At 44.0% G+C, this 12156-nt stretch overlaps 1 protein-coding gene across 1 annotated transcript in view; it reads left to right on the forward strand.

Moving 5' to 3' along the window:
• The first annotated feature begins 7462 nt into the window (after positions 1 to 7462).
• The window catches only part of ZFYVE1 (zinc finger FYVE-type containing 1), a 49567-nt gene continuing 44873 nt past the window's right edge, over positions 7463 to 12156 (forward strand). Inside the window, exons 1-2 of the mRNA XM_077750630.1 lie at positions 7463 to 7670; positions 8990 to 9911. Of these exons, the coding sequence (XP_077606756.1) occupies positions 9429 to 9911 (483 nt within the window). The 5' untranslated portion in view covers positions 7463 to 7670; positions 8990 to 9428. The remainder of the gene's footprint in view (positions 7671 to 8989; positions 9912 to 12156) is intronic.

Here is a 12156-nt window from a genome sequence, read left to right on the forward strand (position 1 = left end):
TTCCTCTAGTATCCTTCCTGTGTTGAATTAAGTTTGCACTTTTGTAAAAAATTGATTGAGTGCATGTCCAAAGCTGAGAAGTGGAGAGGAGAACGAGGTCCTGAGCGTGTTATTTGATTCCCAGGTTAGGCTTTTGCTGAAAGTGTAATTGCCCAGATTGTTGAGTATGTGAGCCAGTACTTTTCTTTTATTGATTAGGCAGTTCGATTTGTGACTTCTCTCTTAACTAATGGAAGAAAGATGCAGATCATATGTTGGCAGGACTTAAATACAACCTAATGTAATATATAAGAAAAGACAGAAGTGGAGTAAGCTGTGCCATTTAGGTATTGATAAAGAAAGGTGCTCTTGGCAAAATGCAGCATTGCCACTAATTTGTTATTTTATGGTCTAATATCTAACCTCCCTTTGTATTTTGGAGTAATCATGTCTTCCCATGTCATGCCTCTCATTCTGGAATTCAGGAGAAGAGATTCTCCCTCTTTCCACTTTGCTTATATCCATGCCATAGGTATGTGATCTATGTGTTACATTAGATTCTCCTGCCCAGGATTTTTAATCTTGAGAGAGATTCTGAATAAAAATGCAGAAAAGGTTAGAAATCATTCACCACAACACTGTTGTATTCATTTTCTGTTGCTGCTGTAACAAATTACCACACATTTAATGGCTTAAAACAACATAGACTTTTTATGCTATTATACATTATACCTTTTTTTTTTTAAGGTGTTTTAAACCAAGGGGACAGGACCCATGGACAGGAAGAGCCACCTCTATAGTTTTATAGTTTATCAGAAGTTGGATATAAGTGGGGCGCCTGGGTGGCTTAGTCGGTTAAGCGTCCGACTTTCGCTTAGGTCATGATCTCGCGGTTCGTGGGTTCGAGCCCCGCGTCGGGCTCTGTGCTGACTGCCAGCTCAGAGCCTGGAACCTCTTTCGGAGTCTATGATTCCCTCTCTCTCTGACCCTCCCGTGCTCACGCTGTCTCTCTCTCTCTCCTAGAAATAAATAAAAAACATTAAAAAAAAAAAAAAGAAGTTGGTTATAAGTTTACTGGAGTAAAATCAAGGTGTTGGCAAGACTGTTCCTTACTGAGTCTGTAGCGACTAATCTGCTTCCTTGAGCTTTCCAGCCTCTAGCCGTTGATCCCCTCCACACGGCACCCCCTCCACCCCCCGCCAGGATTCCCTGGCTCTTGGTTCCCTTTCTCCATTTTCAAAGCCAGAAACTCTGTTTCTGGCATCACATCTGTCTAGGACTACAGCTAGGAAAAGTTGCCTGCTCTGTCATTAGATCAGGCCCACCTGCATAACCCAAGATGCTCTTCCCATATCAAGATCCTTAACTTTAGTCACATGTGCAAAGTCCCTTTCACCATATAATGTAACATATCTATAGGTTCTGAGGATTAGGATGTGGCCATATTTTACATTATTCTGCGTATCACCATTGCTGTCATCCAGAGTGCAGTGGGGGCAGTGCCATAGAGAGTGAGATGGAAGAGGTATTCGGTGGAGGCAATACTAACGATGGCATCATGCCCTGGCCTCCCATGGTGAGAACTTGGTTGTTTGTAATTCCTGCTAACTACTTCCCTTGCTCTTGGCCAGTTTCTGAGCCTTATGTTCCAAACTTCTCAACAGGTCTAAAATACCTAGTAGCTGTTCAATCAATTAACTTTCTTCTTAAATACAGAGTGACTTTCTGAGTTCTGTCTTGGTGGGTAGCCACATAATGTCAAGGAGAAAGGTAACTTTAGAATTTGGTCTCTAGTTCCCTGAGCAAGACCATCTCTAATAAGAGGTCTGTACCTGTTAGCCTTTTGTCATAACCATTCAATTAATCTGACCACTTTTCTTTTTTTCTTTTGTTCTTTTTTTTAAATATTTTTTAAATTTATTTCTAGGAGAGAGAGAGAGAGAGACAGCGTGAGCAGGGGAAGGTCAGAGAGAGAGGGAGACACAGATTCTGAAATAGGCTCCAGGCTCTGAGCTGGCAGTCAGCACAGAGCCCGACGCAGGGCTCAAACCCACGAACCGCGAGATCATGACCCAAGCGAAAGTCGGACTCTTAACCGACTAAGCTACCCAGGCGCCCCTCTTCTGTTCTGATTCCATACTCACCAAGCACCTTTTCAGCAGGCTTCTCCGTAGCACTATTGTCATGGGAACTATTATCATAGGAACAAATGTGCTGTTACTCAGCTTTCCAGTCTGAGTAACAGTAATATCTCATTGTAAACTATTGGATTGGCATTCTCAATCTGTAAGATTGTTTAGTGTGTATCTACCCCAGAGAGAGAGAGATTCACTCTTGGTGGGTGATAAAATAAAAATTCTGTATGTATAAGGCTGAAGGTTGGATTTGGGCTCTGGCAGATTTACTAAGGAAATGAATGTCATCTCTTAGCACTATCTGGGAAGTCGACTTTTCCTAATCCACATTGAATACCTTGATGTAGCCACTTAGAAATGTGCAGTTTATTTTATTTTTTAAAGTATTTATTTATTTAGAGAGAATCCTAAGCAGGATCTGAGCTGTTAGCACAGAGCCTGATGCAGGGCTTGAACTCACAAACTGTGAGAATATGACTTGAGCTGAAACCAAGAGTCAGACATTTAATCTACTGAATCACCCAGGCACCCCAGAAATGTATATTTTATTTTATTTATTTTATAATTTAATTTAATTTTTTAATTTATTTCTGAGAGAGAGAGGCAGGGCTTGAGCAGGGGAGGGTCAGAGAGAGGGAGACACAGATCTGAAGCAGGCTCCAGGCTCTCAGCTATCAGCACAGAGCCTGACTCAGGGCTTGAACCCACAATTCGTGAGATCATGACCTGAGCCAAAGTCAGATGCTTAACCGATTGAGTCACCCAGGTGCCCCCAGAAGTGTATATTTTAATAGCTAAAGATCAGTTGTGTGTGTATCTGTTTGTTTATATTATGGTCTCCCTTTAAGGAGGAAGTTTAAGGGCACAGACTAGAAACCTGTCTTCTACTTGTTTTGTATTTTCTGCTATGGTTAAATATTATTAAGATTTTTATTCAATGTAATCTCTATCCCCAATGTAGGGCTCAGACTCACAACTCCAAGAACAAGAGTCACATGCTCTACCAACTGAGCCAGCAGCTAGGTGCCACCTGTTGAGATCTTTAAATGTTATTATTCTTTTTTTTAATGTTTGTTTTATTTTTGAGAAACAGTGTGAACAGGGGAGGGGCAGAAGAGCCAAAGCAGGGGCTCTGTGTTGATAGCAGTGAGCCTAATGTAGGGCTTGAACTCATGAACCATGAGATCATAGCTTGAGCCAAGTTGAATGCTCAACTGACTGAACCACCCAGGTGCCCCTAAAATGCTACCTTAAATGACTTCAGGAAATTAATCTATTAAGTCCAAGAGCTTGGTTTGCTTACCTTGTAGAACTTACTTTTATGTTACCTTTTACTTTACTTTTTTCTCTAATTAAAATTTAGACATTTTATCTTTTATGAAGAGAGAAAGATATCACACAGATGGAAGAATGCAAAAGACATGGGGAGGCTAGGTGGCTTGGTCTGTTAAACAATCGACTTAAGCTGAGGTCATGATCTCATGGTTTGTGAGTTTGAGCCCCCTGTCAGGTTCTCTGCTGTCAGCACAGATCACACTTCCGAGCCTCTGTCTCCCTCTCTCCCTGGCCCTCCCCACCCATCTCTTAAAAATAAATAAACATTTAAAAAAAAAAAGAATGCAAAAGACCCATTTATCTAAAGCAAGTTTATCAAGTGAAGACTGGTGCAGCCACCACCCAGGTTAAGAGCTGAACACTGCCAATACCCAGAAGTCCATGTACCCTGATCATAACAGTTCCCTCTCTGAGCTAACCACTAGCTTGATTGTTCCTTTTTTGTAATATGGCTCAGAAAATGGCAAACAGTTCACCCTGCTGAAAACAACAAAAAATGTTGGTAAAATATTGAAGAGTCAACAAGATATGTAATTATCAGACTAAAATCTAGATGAAGGCAGGACCTAGAGGGTAAGTAGAACAATGATGTCACTTTTACCCTGGGGCATGTTCCTTAATTGGCACTTAAGCTTGTTTTTTTTTAATTTTAATGTTTTATTTATTTCTGAGAGAGAGAGAGACAGCGTGAACAGGGGAGGGTCAGAGAGGGGGAGACACAGAATCTGAAACAGGCTCCAGGCTCTGAGCTAGCAGTCAGCTCAGAGCCTGACGTGGGGCCTGAACCCACAAGCCGTGAGATCATGACGTGAGCTGAAGGCGGACACTTAAGCAACTGAGCCACCCAGGTGCCCCTAAGCTTGTTTTTTTCTAAGCCTTTGGGACAGAAGATAAAGCCCAGGGCCTGGTGGGAGTGGAAGTCTAAAGCTGGGGACTCAAAGGGCTACAGTTTCAGTGTAAGGGTAAATTGTAAACAAATAGACCCCCTTGCCTTGGAAAGAGATTGAGAGGAGTTGTAGAGGGGGCACTGGACCCCTAAGAGAGCCCTCTCAGGGATACTTAATCCAATACACCTCTCTTGGTGGTTTTAAAAATTTCCAAACAGTGGTGCCTGGGTGGCTCAGTCAGTTAAGTGTCTGAGCTTAAGCTGACTTCAGCTCAGGTCATGATCTCCCAGTTTGTGGGTTCAAGCCCTGCATCAGTTGGGCTCTGTGTTGACAGCTCAGAGCCTGGATCCTGCTTTAGATTCTGTATCTCCCTCTCTCTCTGCCTTTTCCTCACTCATGTGCTCTCTCTCTCTCTCTCTCTCAAAAATAAATAATCTTAAAAATATAAAACAAAACCAAGCAGCGAATACAACTTAAAGTGATCCCTCCTAGGAGTGCCTGGGTGGCTCAGTTGGTTAAGTATCCAACTCTTGATCTCAGATCAGGCCATGATCTGATCTCACAGTTCATGAATTTGAGCCCTGCGTTGGGCTCTGTGCTGACAGCTCAGAGCCTGGAGCCTGCTTCAGATTCAGTGTCTCCCTCTTTCTGCCTCTTCCCTGGTTGGGCTCTGTCTCTCTCTCTGTCTCAAAAATAAATAAACATTTAAAAAAATTAAAAGAAAATAAAATCTAAAAAAAAGTACAAATGTGTATGTTTTTTTCCTTTTATTTGAGAGAGAGCAGAGCAGGAAGGAGTAAAGAGAGAGGAAGACAGAGGATCTAAAGCAGGTTTGGTGCCAATAGCAGAGTCTGATGAGGGGCTCAAACTCACAAACCATGAGATCATGACCTGAGCTGAAGTTGGTCTCTTGCAGACTGAGCCACCCAGGCACCTCCAAATGTGTTCAACTAAAGTCTTCATTTTTACCTCACCTTAGTTATACTCTTTGGAGGCAACCATTTTCCACAGATTCAGGGGTGCTTATTACAGCTTAAAAAATAAACTTTAGGGGCACCTGCGTGGTTCAGTCAGTTAAGTGGCCAACTCTTGATTTCGGCTGGAGCCCCACGTCACAGAATCTGCTTCAGATCCTCTGTCTTCCTCTTTCTGTGCCACCCCCACCCCCCAATCATGCTTAGGCCCTCTCTCTCAAAAATAAATAAATGATAAATAAACTTTAAAATAGGTATCCTTGGCTTCAAAAGGGATTAAGTACCATTTTGCTCCCAGGATATATCCTCATTTTGTTTTTTATTATTATTATTTTAATATTTATTTTTGGGAGAACATAAGTGGGTGAGGGGCAGAGAGAGGGGGACATAGGATCAGAAGCAGGCTCTGTGCCGACAGGCTGACAGCAGCGAACCTGATGTGGAGCTCAAACCCATGGCCAGTGAGATCATGACCTGATTTGAAATTGGAAGCTCAACCAACTGAGCCACCCAGGTGCCCCATCCTCATTTTATAATTAGGAGTATAAAACAAAATATTAAGCTTACCAAAAAATTACAATGTCAATCTTAGGAACAAAACCCTCTAGGGAATTTTTAAGAGCCTAGCTCAAGACCTATTCTCTTAACTTACTAAAATCCTTCTTTTCCTAATTCTTTTTTTAATGTTTATTATTTTTGAGAGAGAGACAGAGAGCAAGCGGGGAGTGGGGTGGGTGGAGGGGACAGAGAGAGGGAGACACAGAATTTCAAGCACACTCCAGGCTCTGAGCTATCAGCACAGAGCCCAACACGGGGCTCGAACTCACAGACGACGAGATCATGACCTGAGCTGGTCAGACGCTTAACCAACTGAGCCATCCAGGCCCTAATTCTTAATATCTTAATATCCTGGTTTGTAATAGGACATAGGAAAAAAAATTCTGTCATGTTGTGCAGTTAGTCCAATTGTTGGCAATCTGCCCAATCTTGAAAACATAATTTTTAGCAATATAACCCTCACATGTGGCTCACTCATTATTATACAGATTGTTTTTACTATTGTTCTAATTATGTCCCTTAAATTTAAGAGTAAGTGACTAAGTCAGGAGATGGATTCTTGTCCCAGCTTTGTCAATAATTTGCTGTGTAACTTGGCAAGTCATTTAACCTTAGTTTCCTCTACCCAGTTAACAATTATCAAGGTAGACTCATAGAATGTTAGAATTGGCAGAGCCTTCAGAATTGATCCAGAGCAATTGCTTCATTTCATGGAGAGGTTGAGTGACTTAGCCAGGAGCTTTCTAGAACAAGCGTGCAGTTTTCTGCATCTCAGACCAGTGCCCATTTCATTATATCAGTCTTTCTTTCAGTGTTGTTCCAAGAAACAAACAGGGCTGGGGGGGTGGGGGGCGGGGGAGAAAGAAACAAACAAACCCAAAAGTGAAAGCACTAAACAAATATATGGCTTTCTATAAAAGCCACATAACAATGTTAACGATTAGCCTGCACTGTAGTCCGCAAAGCTTGTCTGAAAATGTACCCCGTCTGGCTTAAAGATGATACAAAATTCAGAAGTTCTAAAACTATGTAAGAAAACGTCAAAAAAAAGTAAAAGGTAAGAAAAATAAATAATATTTGGCTTGAAGAACTCATACAGGGAAAACAAAACTCCAAGAGTACTTATATTCTTTTATCAATTCTTTCCGGTCTTCTAATTTGTGCAAGGTGAAATTAGGTAAGAGGCGACTGCTTGTTTTTACACGTTTTTGAAGGAATGGTGTACAACACAGGTTACTTGAGATCGAATTGTTTGCCTCAACTATACAACACATTACATCAGTCATCTAATTTAGCGCCGTTCTTTCTCAGGCCACTACGCAAAACAACGCGCTGAAACCTTCGAACACCGCAGTCAATGCAAAAACTCCAAGTCCCGAAATGCTCGACGGCCTGTCTTCACCGCCTCCTCACAAGAGCAATCTGTTTGGTATTGGGAGTTGTAGTCATTCAGAGCCTTCTCTTCCGGGACGTGGGGGAGGACACACGTCCGCGGAACTACGTTTCCCAGAAAGCTGTGCGCGCCCTTCTCCGCCCTCGCGGGTCTCGGACTCCTCCCCCTCCCGTTCGTCCCTCCCTGGGCTGCACTGCTCACGCCTTCCTGTTAGTCGGAGCTGGGAGAAGTTCACTCCGATCAGCTGATCCCAACTGACAACAGGAGAGGAGGAAGCCCGGGAGGCAGCGAAGGAGGAGGGGGGGCGGAGATGGAGATGAGGATGGATCCACCGGTGCCCTGAGGAACAGCCCCCGCCGGCGTACCGCGGTCCCCCGACGCCGCTTCGCCGCTGCCGAACTGTTCCGTGGTGGGATCCCCGGGCAGGCGCGGCGGGGAGGGAAGGGCACGGCCCTGCGCCGGGCGAACGATAGTCCGGAGCTCCGGCTGCCCCCGGGGGGGGCGGTGCGGGGGCGNGGGGGATTTTGGGGGACCTCCTTTGTTTAGACTCTGCTCCTGCCCCTCGGGTTGTGGTGGTGTTGCCCAGGAGGAAGGAAGGGTGAGGAATCCCCCGCTCGAGAGAGGTGTCGAGGTGGGGGCCCGAGTGGGCAGATTGTTTGCTTGGCCGGCTGGTCCGGCGGTGAGGTGTTCTTTTGAAGGTTGATTTTATATTTCTCTAAATTTCTCTGACAGATTTTGATTTTTGTTTCCGTTGTGGGAGCTGGTTGGCTCTGCCTAACGTTAGGGTGTAAATAAGGTCTCCTAGTCACTCTCTTCTCCTTCCTTGTTTATCTAAAAATAAGATTGATAGATTGATTACTAGAGGGTGGAGTGAATATTTGTAAGGAGAGAGCTTTACGTTTCGCTGGTGCATTAGAATGGAGGTCAAGGCTAAAGGGGGCTTTAGAATGTAATTGTGGAAGTGACAAAAGCCTCTTCCCTGCCCCAGTTATCCTTTCTTCTTCTTTTTTCTTTTTGAAGTTATTTTTAAGTTAGTATTTGAGTGACAAAGAGAAAAATTATTTGTTTTAACTCACTGCAGGCCTGGCTTTGCAGTGGCCGGTAGAGGAGGCATTCTGTCTCCTGTTGCTCCCTTTTTTTTTTTTTTTTTTTTTTTTGCAGTTAGAGAAGGGACAAAGGGAAGTACAATAATTGTGTTTTAGTGTTTTTAAATATGACATGGTGACTTTTGTGTCCAGGCTTACGGTCCTCAATAGACATCTGTCTAGAGTTGAAACAACCTAACTAGATCTGCCAAAGACATTGATGGAGCCAAAGTCTCTGTTATCATTTCTTTAGCTTTTTACAGGCCTCTTTACTCACCTCAGGACTGTGTGCTGCAGGTTGGGACACTGCAGAGGGTTGTCCCTCCAAGAACTTTGTGCTTAATGATGTTGATTCTGAATTTAATAACTGGACGAACAGAGGATTTCAGTCTGTGAATTAAAGCGGCAAAGTCTCGGAAGTGCCTTGGGCCTGGGGATAGTGGCTGTTTTCCAAAGGGGGAGCGTTGCCTGTGATTTTGAGATGAAATTTCTAGGATCAGAATGAGCCCGTATAAGTGTTTCAGGCCAGAATGAGATTTCTCGTAGGAGTTTTGGCTTCTTATTTGATCACAATTGTTTTTTTGTTTTTTGGATGCACTTCTGTTTTTAGATTAGTGAAATCCTTTTCCTTCCTCTATTCTAGGTATCCCCTGAAATATCGACTTGAGGTTGGATTATATTGCAAAGCTCCTGACCACTCTCTGTCACTACCAAACCCTTGTGGCCCGAGGCCCAACCGATGAGCCCACCTCATTGAACTCATCTGATCTCTCTCAGATAGCCATAAGAGATCCTTTCAGGTTCATTTGACCACAACTTTGCTTGCACTTTACAGAGGATAAAACCATCAAACAATAAAACCATAAAACAGAGGATAAAACCATCAAACCAAATCAGCTTTTTGCTGCTGATACAGTGAGCGTGTGAAGAATTCTTATAGGACCCTGAAGATTTTTTTTTTTAAAGGTGTGCAGAACCCTGTGAAAGTTCTGTGCAGGCTTCAGACTCAAAGCCTTGGTCTTTACTCCTGGGGAAAGCCCAGTGACTGTGACATTGTGGGTGATTTCCTTACCGATCTGAGTATGAGTGCCCAGACTTGCCCATCAGAGAAGGGCCTGAATCCGGGGCTGATGTGCCAGGAAAGTTACGCCTGCAGCGGGGCTGATGAGGCGGTCTTTGAGTGTGATGAGTGCTGTAGCCTGCAGTGTCTCCGCTGCGAGGAGGAGCTCCATCGGCAGGAGCGCCTGCGGAACCACGAGCGGATAAGACTCAAGCCTGGCCACATCCCTTACTGCGATCCCTGCAAGGGCCCCAATGGGCATTCACCAGGTGTGAGGCAGAGGGCAGCCGTGAGGTGCCAGACCTGTAAAATCAACTTGTGCCTGGAGTGCCAGAAGAGGACTCATTCTGGGGGTAATAAAAGGAGACACCCCGTTACTGTGTACCATGTCGCTAAGGTCCAGGGGTTATCGGAGGAAGAAGAGCTGGATGAGGAGACCAGGAGGAAGAAGATGACCGAGAAGGTTGTGAGTTTCCTCCTAGTAGATGAAAATGAAGAAATTCAGGTAAGCCTGCGGGTGAAGCCCATGGGATTCCTGTGGTCGTGGGGCAGATATCTTGTGGGAAGGCAGCTCTCGAAAGGGAAGTCCAAGTAGAGCTCACCTTTTAATCATTAAAGGGGGAGACCCCTGAAAGCCTCAAATGGCATGGTGTCACTTTGAGTTACTTACCGGTTGTGTGACCTTGGGCTGAGTTACTTTTACTCAGAGCCTTAGTTTTCTTGTCTGTGAATTGGAGACAGTGCCTGCTTTGGGTTGGTGTGAGGATGAAATGGCACTGTGTTTGTTAAGCCTGTTGCATAATAAACGCTCAGAATATGGTAGCTGTTACTGTTATTGTTATTAGGGTGATTATGAGGAAGACCTTCCTTAGATCGGCTCTCTGAATGAGAGCACTTGGCAAGTTGTGAATAAATGCGAATGATGAGGGGCTGCGTGTGCAGGGCAAGAGACAGCGGTCCCCTGGGAGTGCAAGGCAGTAAGTCATAAAAACTTGGTATCTCCATTTAGAGAGGCGGGTCTTCAAAAAGTGGCCTCTGATAAGGAGAGTATTCTGTCCAGATGGCCTCTTCATGTATAGTCTGATCAGGAAAAGCCAGCGAGGGCACTTGCCATCACAGAAGGACTGGAGCATATTTGATTTGATTCCAAGTTGGGGTGGGGGTAGTGTGTCATAGGAGCAAGCTGGGGAAATGGTGGTGAGTCACAGTCAGGGGTGACTCGGGAAGGGGGCGTATAACGTTTATACTTTCCAGGCGAGGCAGTGTGATGTCCGTACTTTTGAGTGAAGCCTGCTAGACTTCCATCTGAGCGTCACCACTCAGTGGCTGTGTAACCATGGAGAGTTATTGCAGCTTCGTGCCTCAGTTTCACTTGTACTTCACAGTAGCAGTCGAGAAGATGCAAAGAGATTAAGGAATGGAAATGGAAGGGCCCCTATCACAGGGCCTGGCACGCAGTGGCCAGGACCAGTTCGTCGTTTTTGTCAGCGTCATGGGGTATTTGTGGTACATCGACTCCATACTTCTTGCAGTGATGCGTCCTCAGGTCCCCAGATTGGAGAGAACCTACATGAGTTGCTGTTTGACAACTTTCCAGTTTCCCTCTGAACATTTTTCAGCTCTGTCTTTTTCCTCCTTGGTAAGATTATGGAAATGCATTACATCATGATTCCATTGTCAGCTAAATACTTTGCTAACACAGACTTCTTTATGGACTGAGGGGAACTAATGGAGTTATGGAAGAGTGACCCAGATCCCATTCTGCCTCCCTTGTTAGCAATAATGTCTTCATTATGGTTATGCTCTAATTGGGTGACAGTGTGGACTAAATATTTTATAAATGGGACACTTGGACTTGGATGATTCTTGTTGGTTTTGCCACCAGTTCAGCCTTTGGAAGGTCGTTCTTTGGCTTGCTGTTGCTTTTGTAAGATGAGAGGAAGACTTGGGATGAACCAGTAACCGTCATGATTACTGTGTTGACGCCAAAAAGAATATTTTTTGAGGAGAGGAGGATGTGTATTTTTTTTCTTTTTGTGGCATTGATACATGTTCCTTAGTAGAGAATTAGGAAAATGTAATGAAGAAGACAAATCCAACTACCCAGAGATATTTGTCCACCTTTTTTCTTGCAGCGTGGGGTAACGTATGTAATTGTGTTTTAGTAAAGATTTCTCCTGCTTTTCCTTCCTTCTTCAACACTCACCACTTCCCAAGACTTAACGGTTTCAAGCAGCCCTGGCGGGACTAATAGATTAGACACAGAATTTATTTTTTTTAGATGGTGATTTGTTCTTTGAGTCACAAGTGGAAAAATACTTTGAGAGAATGTGTGGTTCTGTTTTCTTATGTGAACGTCCCAAAAATCATCCCAAATTAGTTGATTGTCTAATGCAAATCTAGATTATAAATTCAGCCAGAATGTGAGCTCCTGGAGAGCAGGACCGGGCCCTACGCCCTATATCATGTACAACGGGAGGCACGTTGTCTGTGTGTAAATACTTGCTGATAGGTTGGTCATGTCACATCTCCACTTCAGTTTCTAAAAAATGGGTATCTTGCACATCCGTAGTTAAAACCAAAAATAACACAAAAAGGCATATGACGGCAAGAGTTTTCCCCTCCTGTTCCATCCCCTTAGTTTCCTTTCTGGAACAACCACCATGAACAGTGAACTACACGCCCTTCTAGAAGTTTTTGAGATGTCCTTATGAACATATGAATGTATCGCTTTTATTTTAAACAGAGAT

This window comes from Crocuta crocuta, unplaced genomic scaffold (genome assembly GCF_008692635.1).
Source record: "Crocuta crocuta isolate KB4526 unplaced genomic scaffold, BGI_CrCroc_1.0 scaffold186, whole genome shotgun sequence".
Lineage (NCBI taxonomy): Eukaryota > Metazoa > Chordata > Mammalia > Carnivora > Hyaenidae > Crocuta > Crocuta crocuta.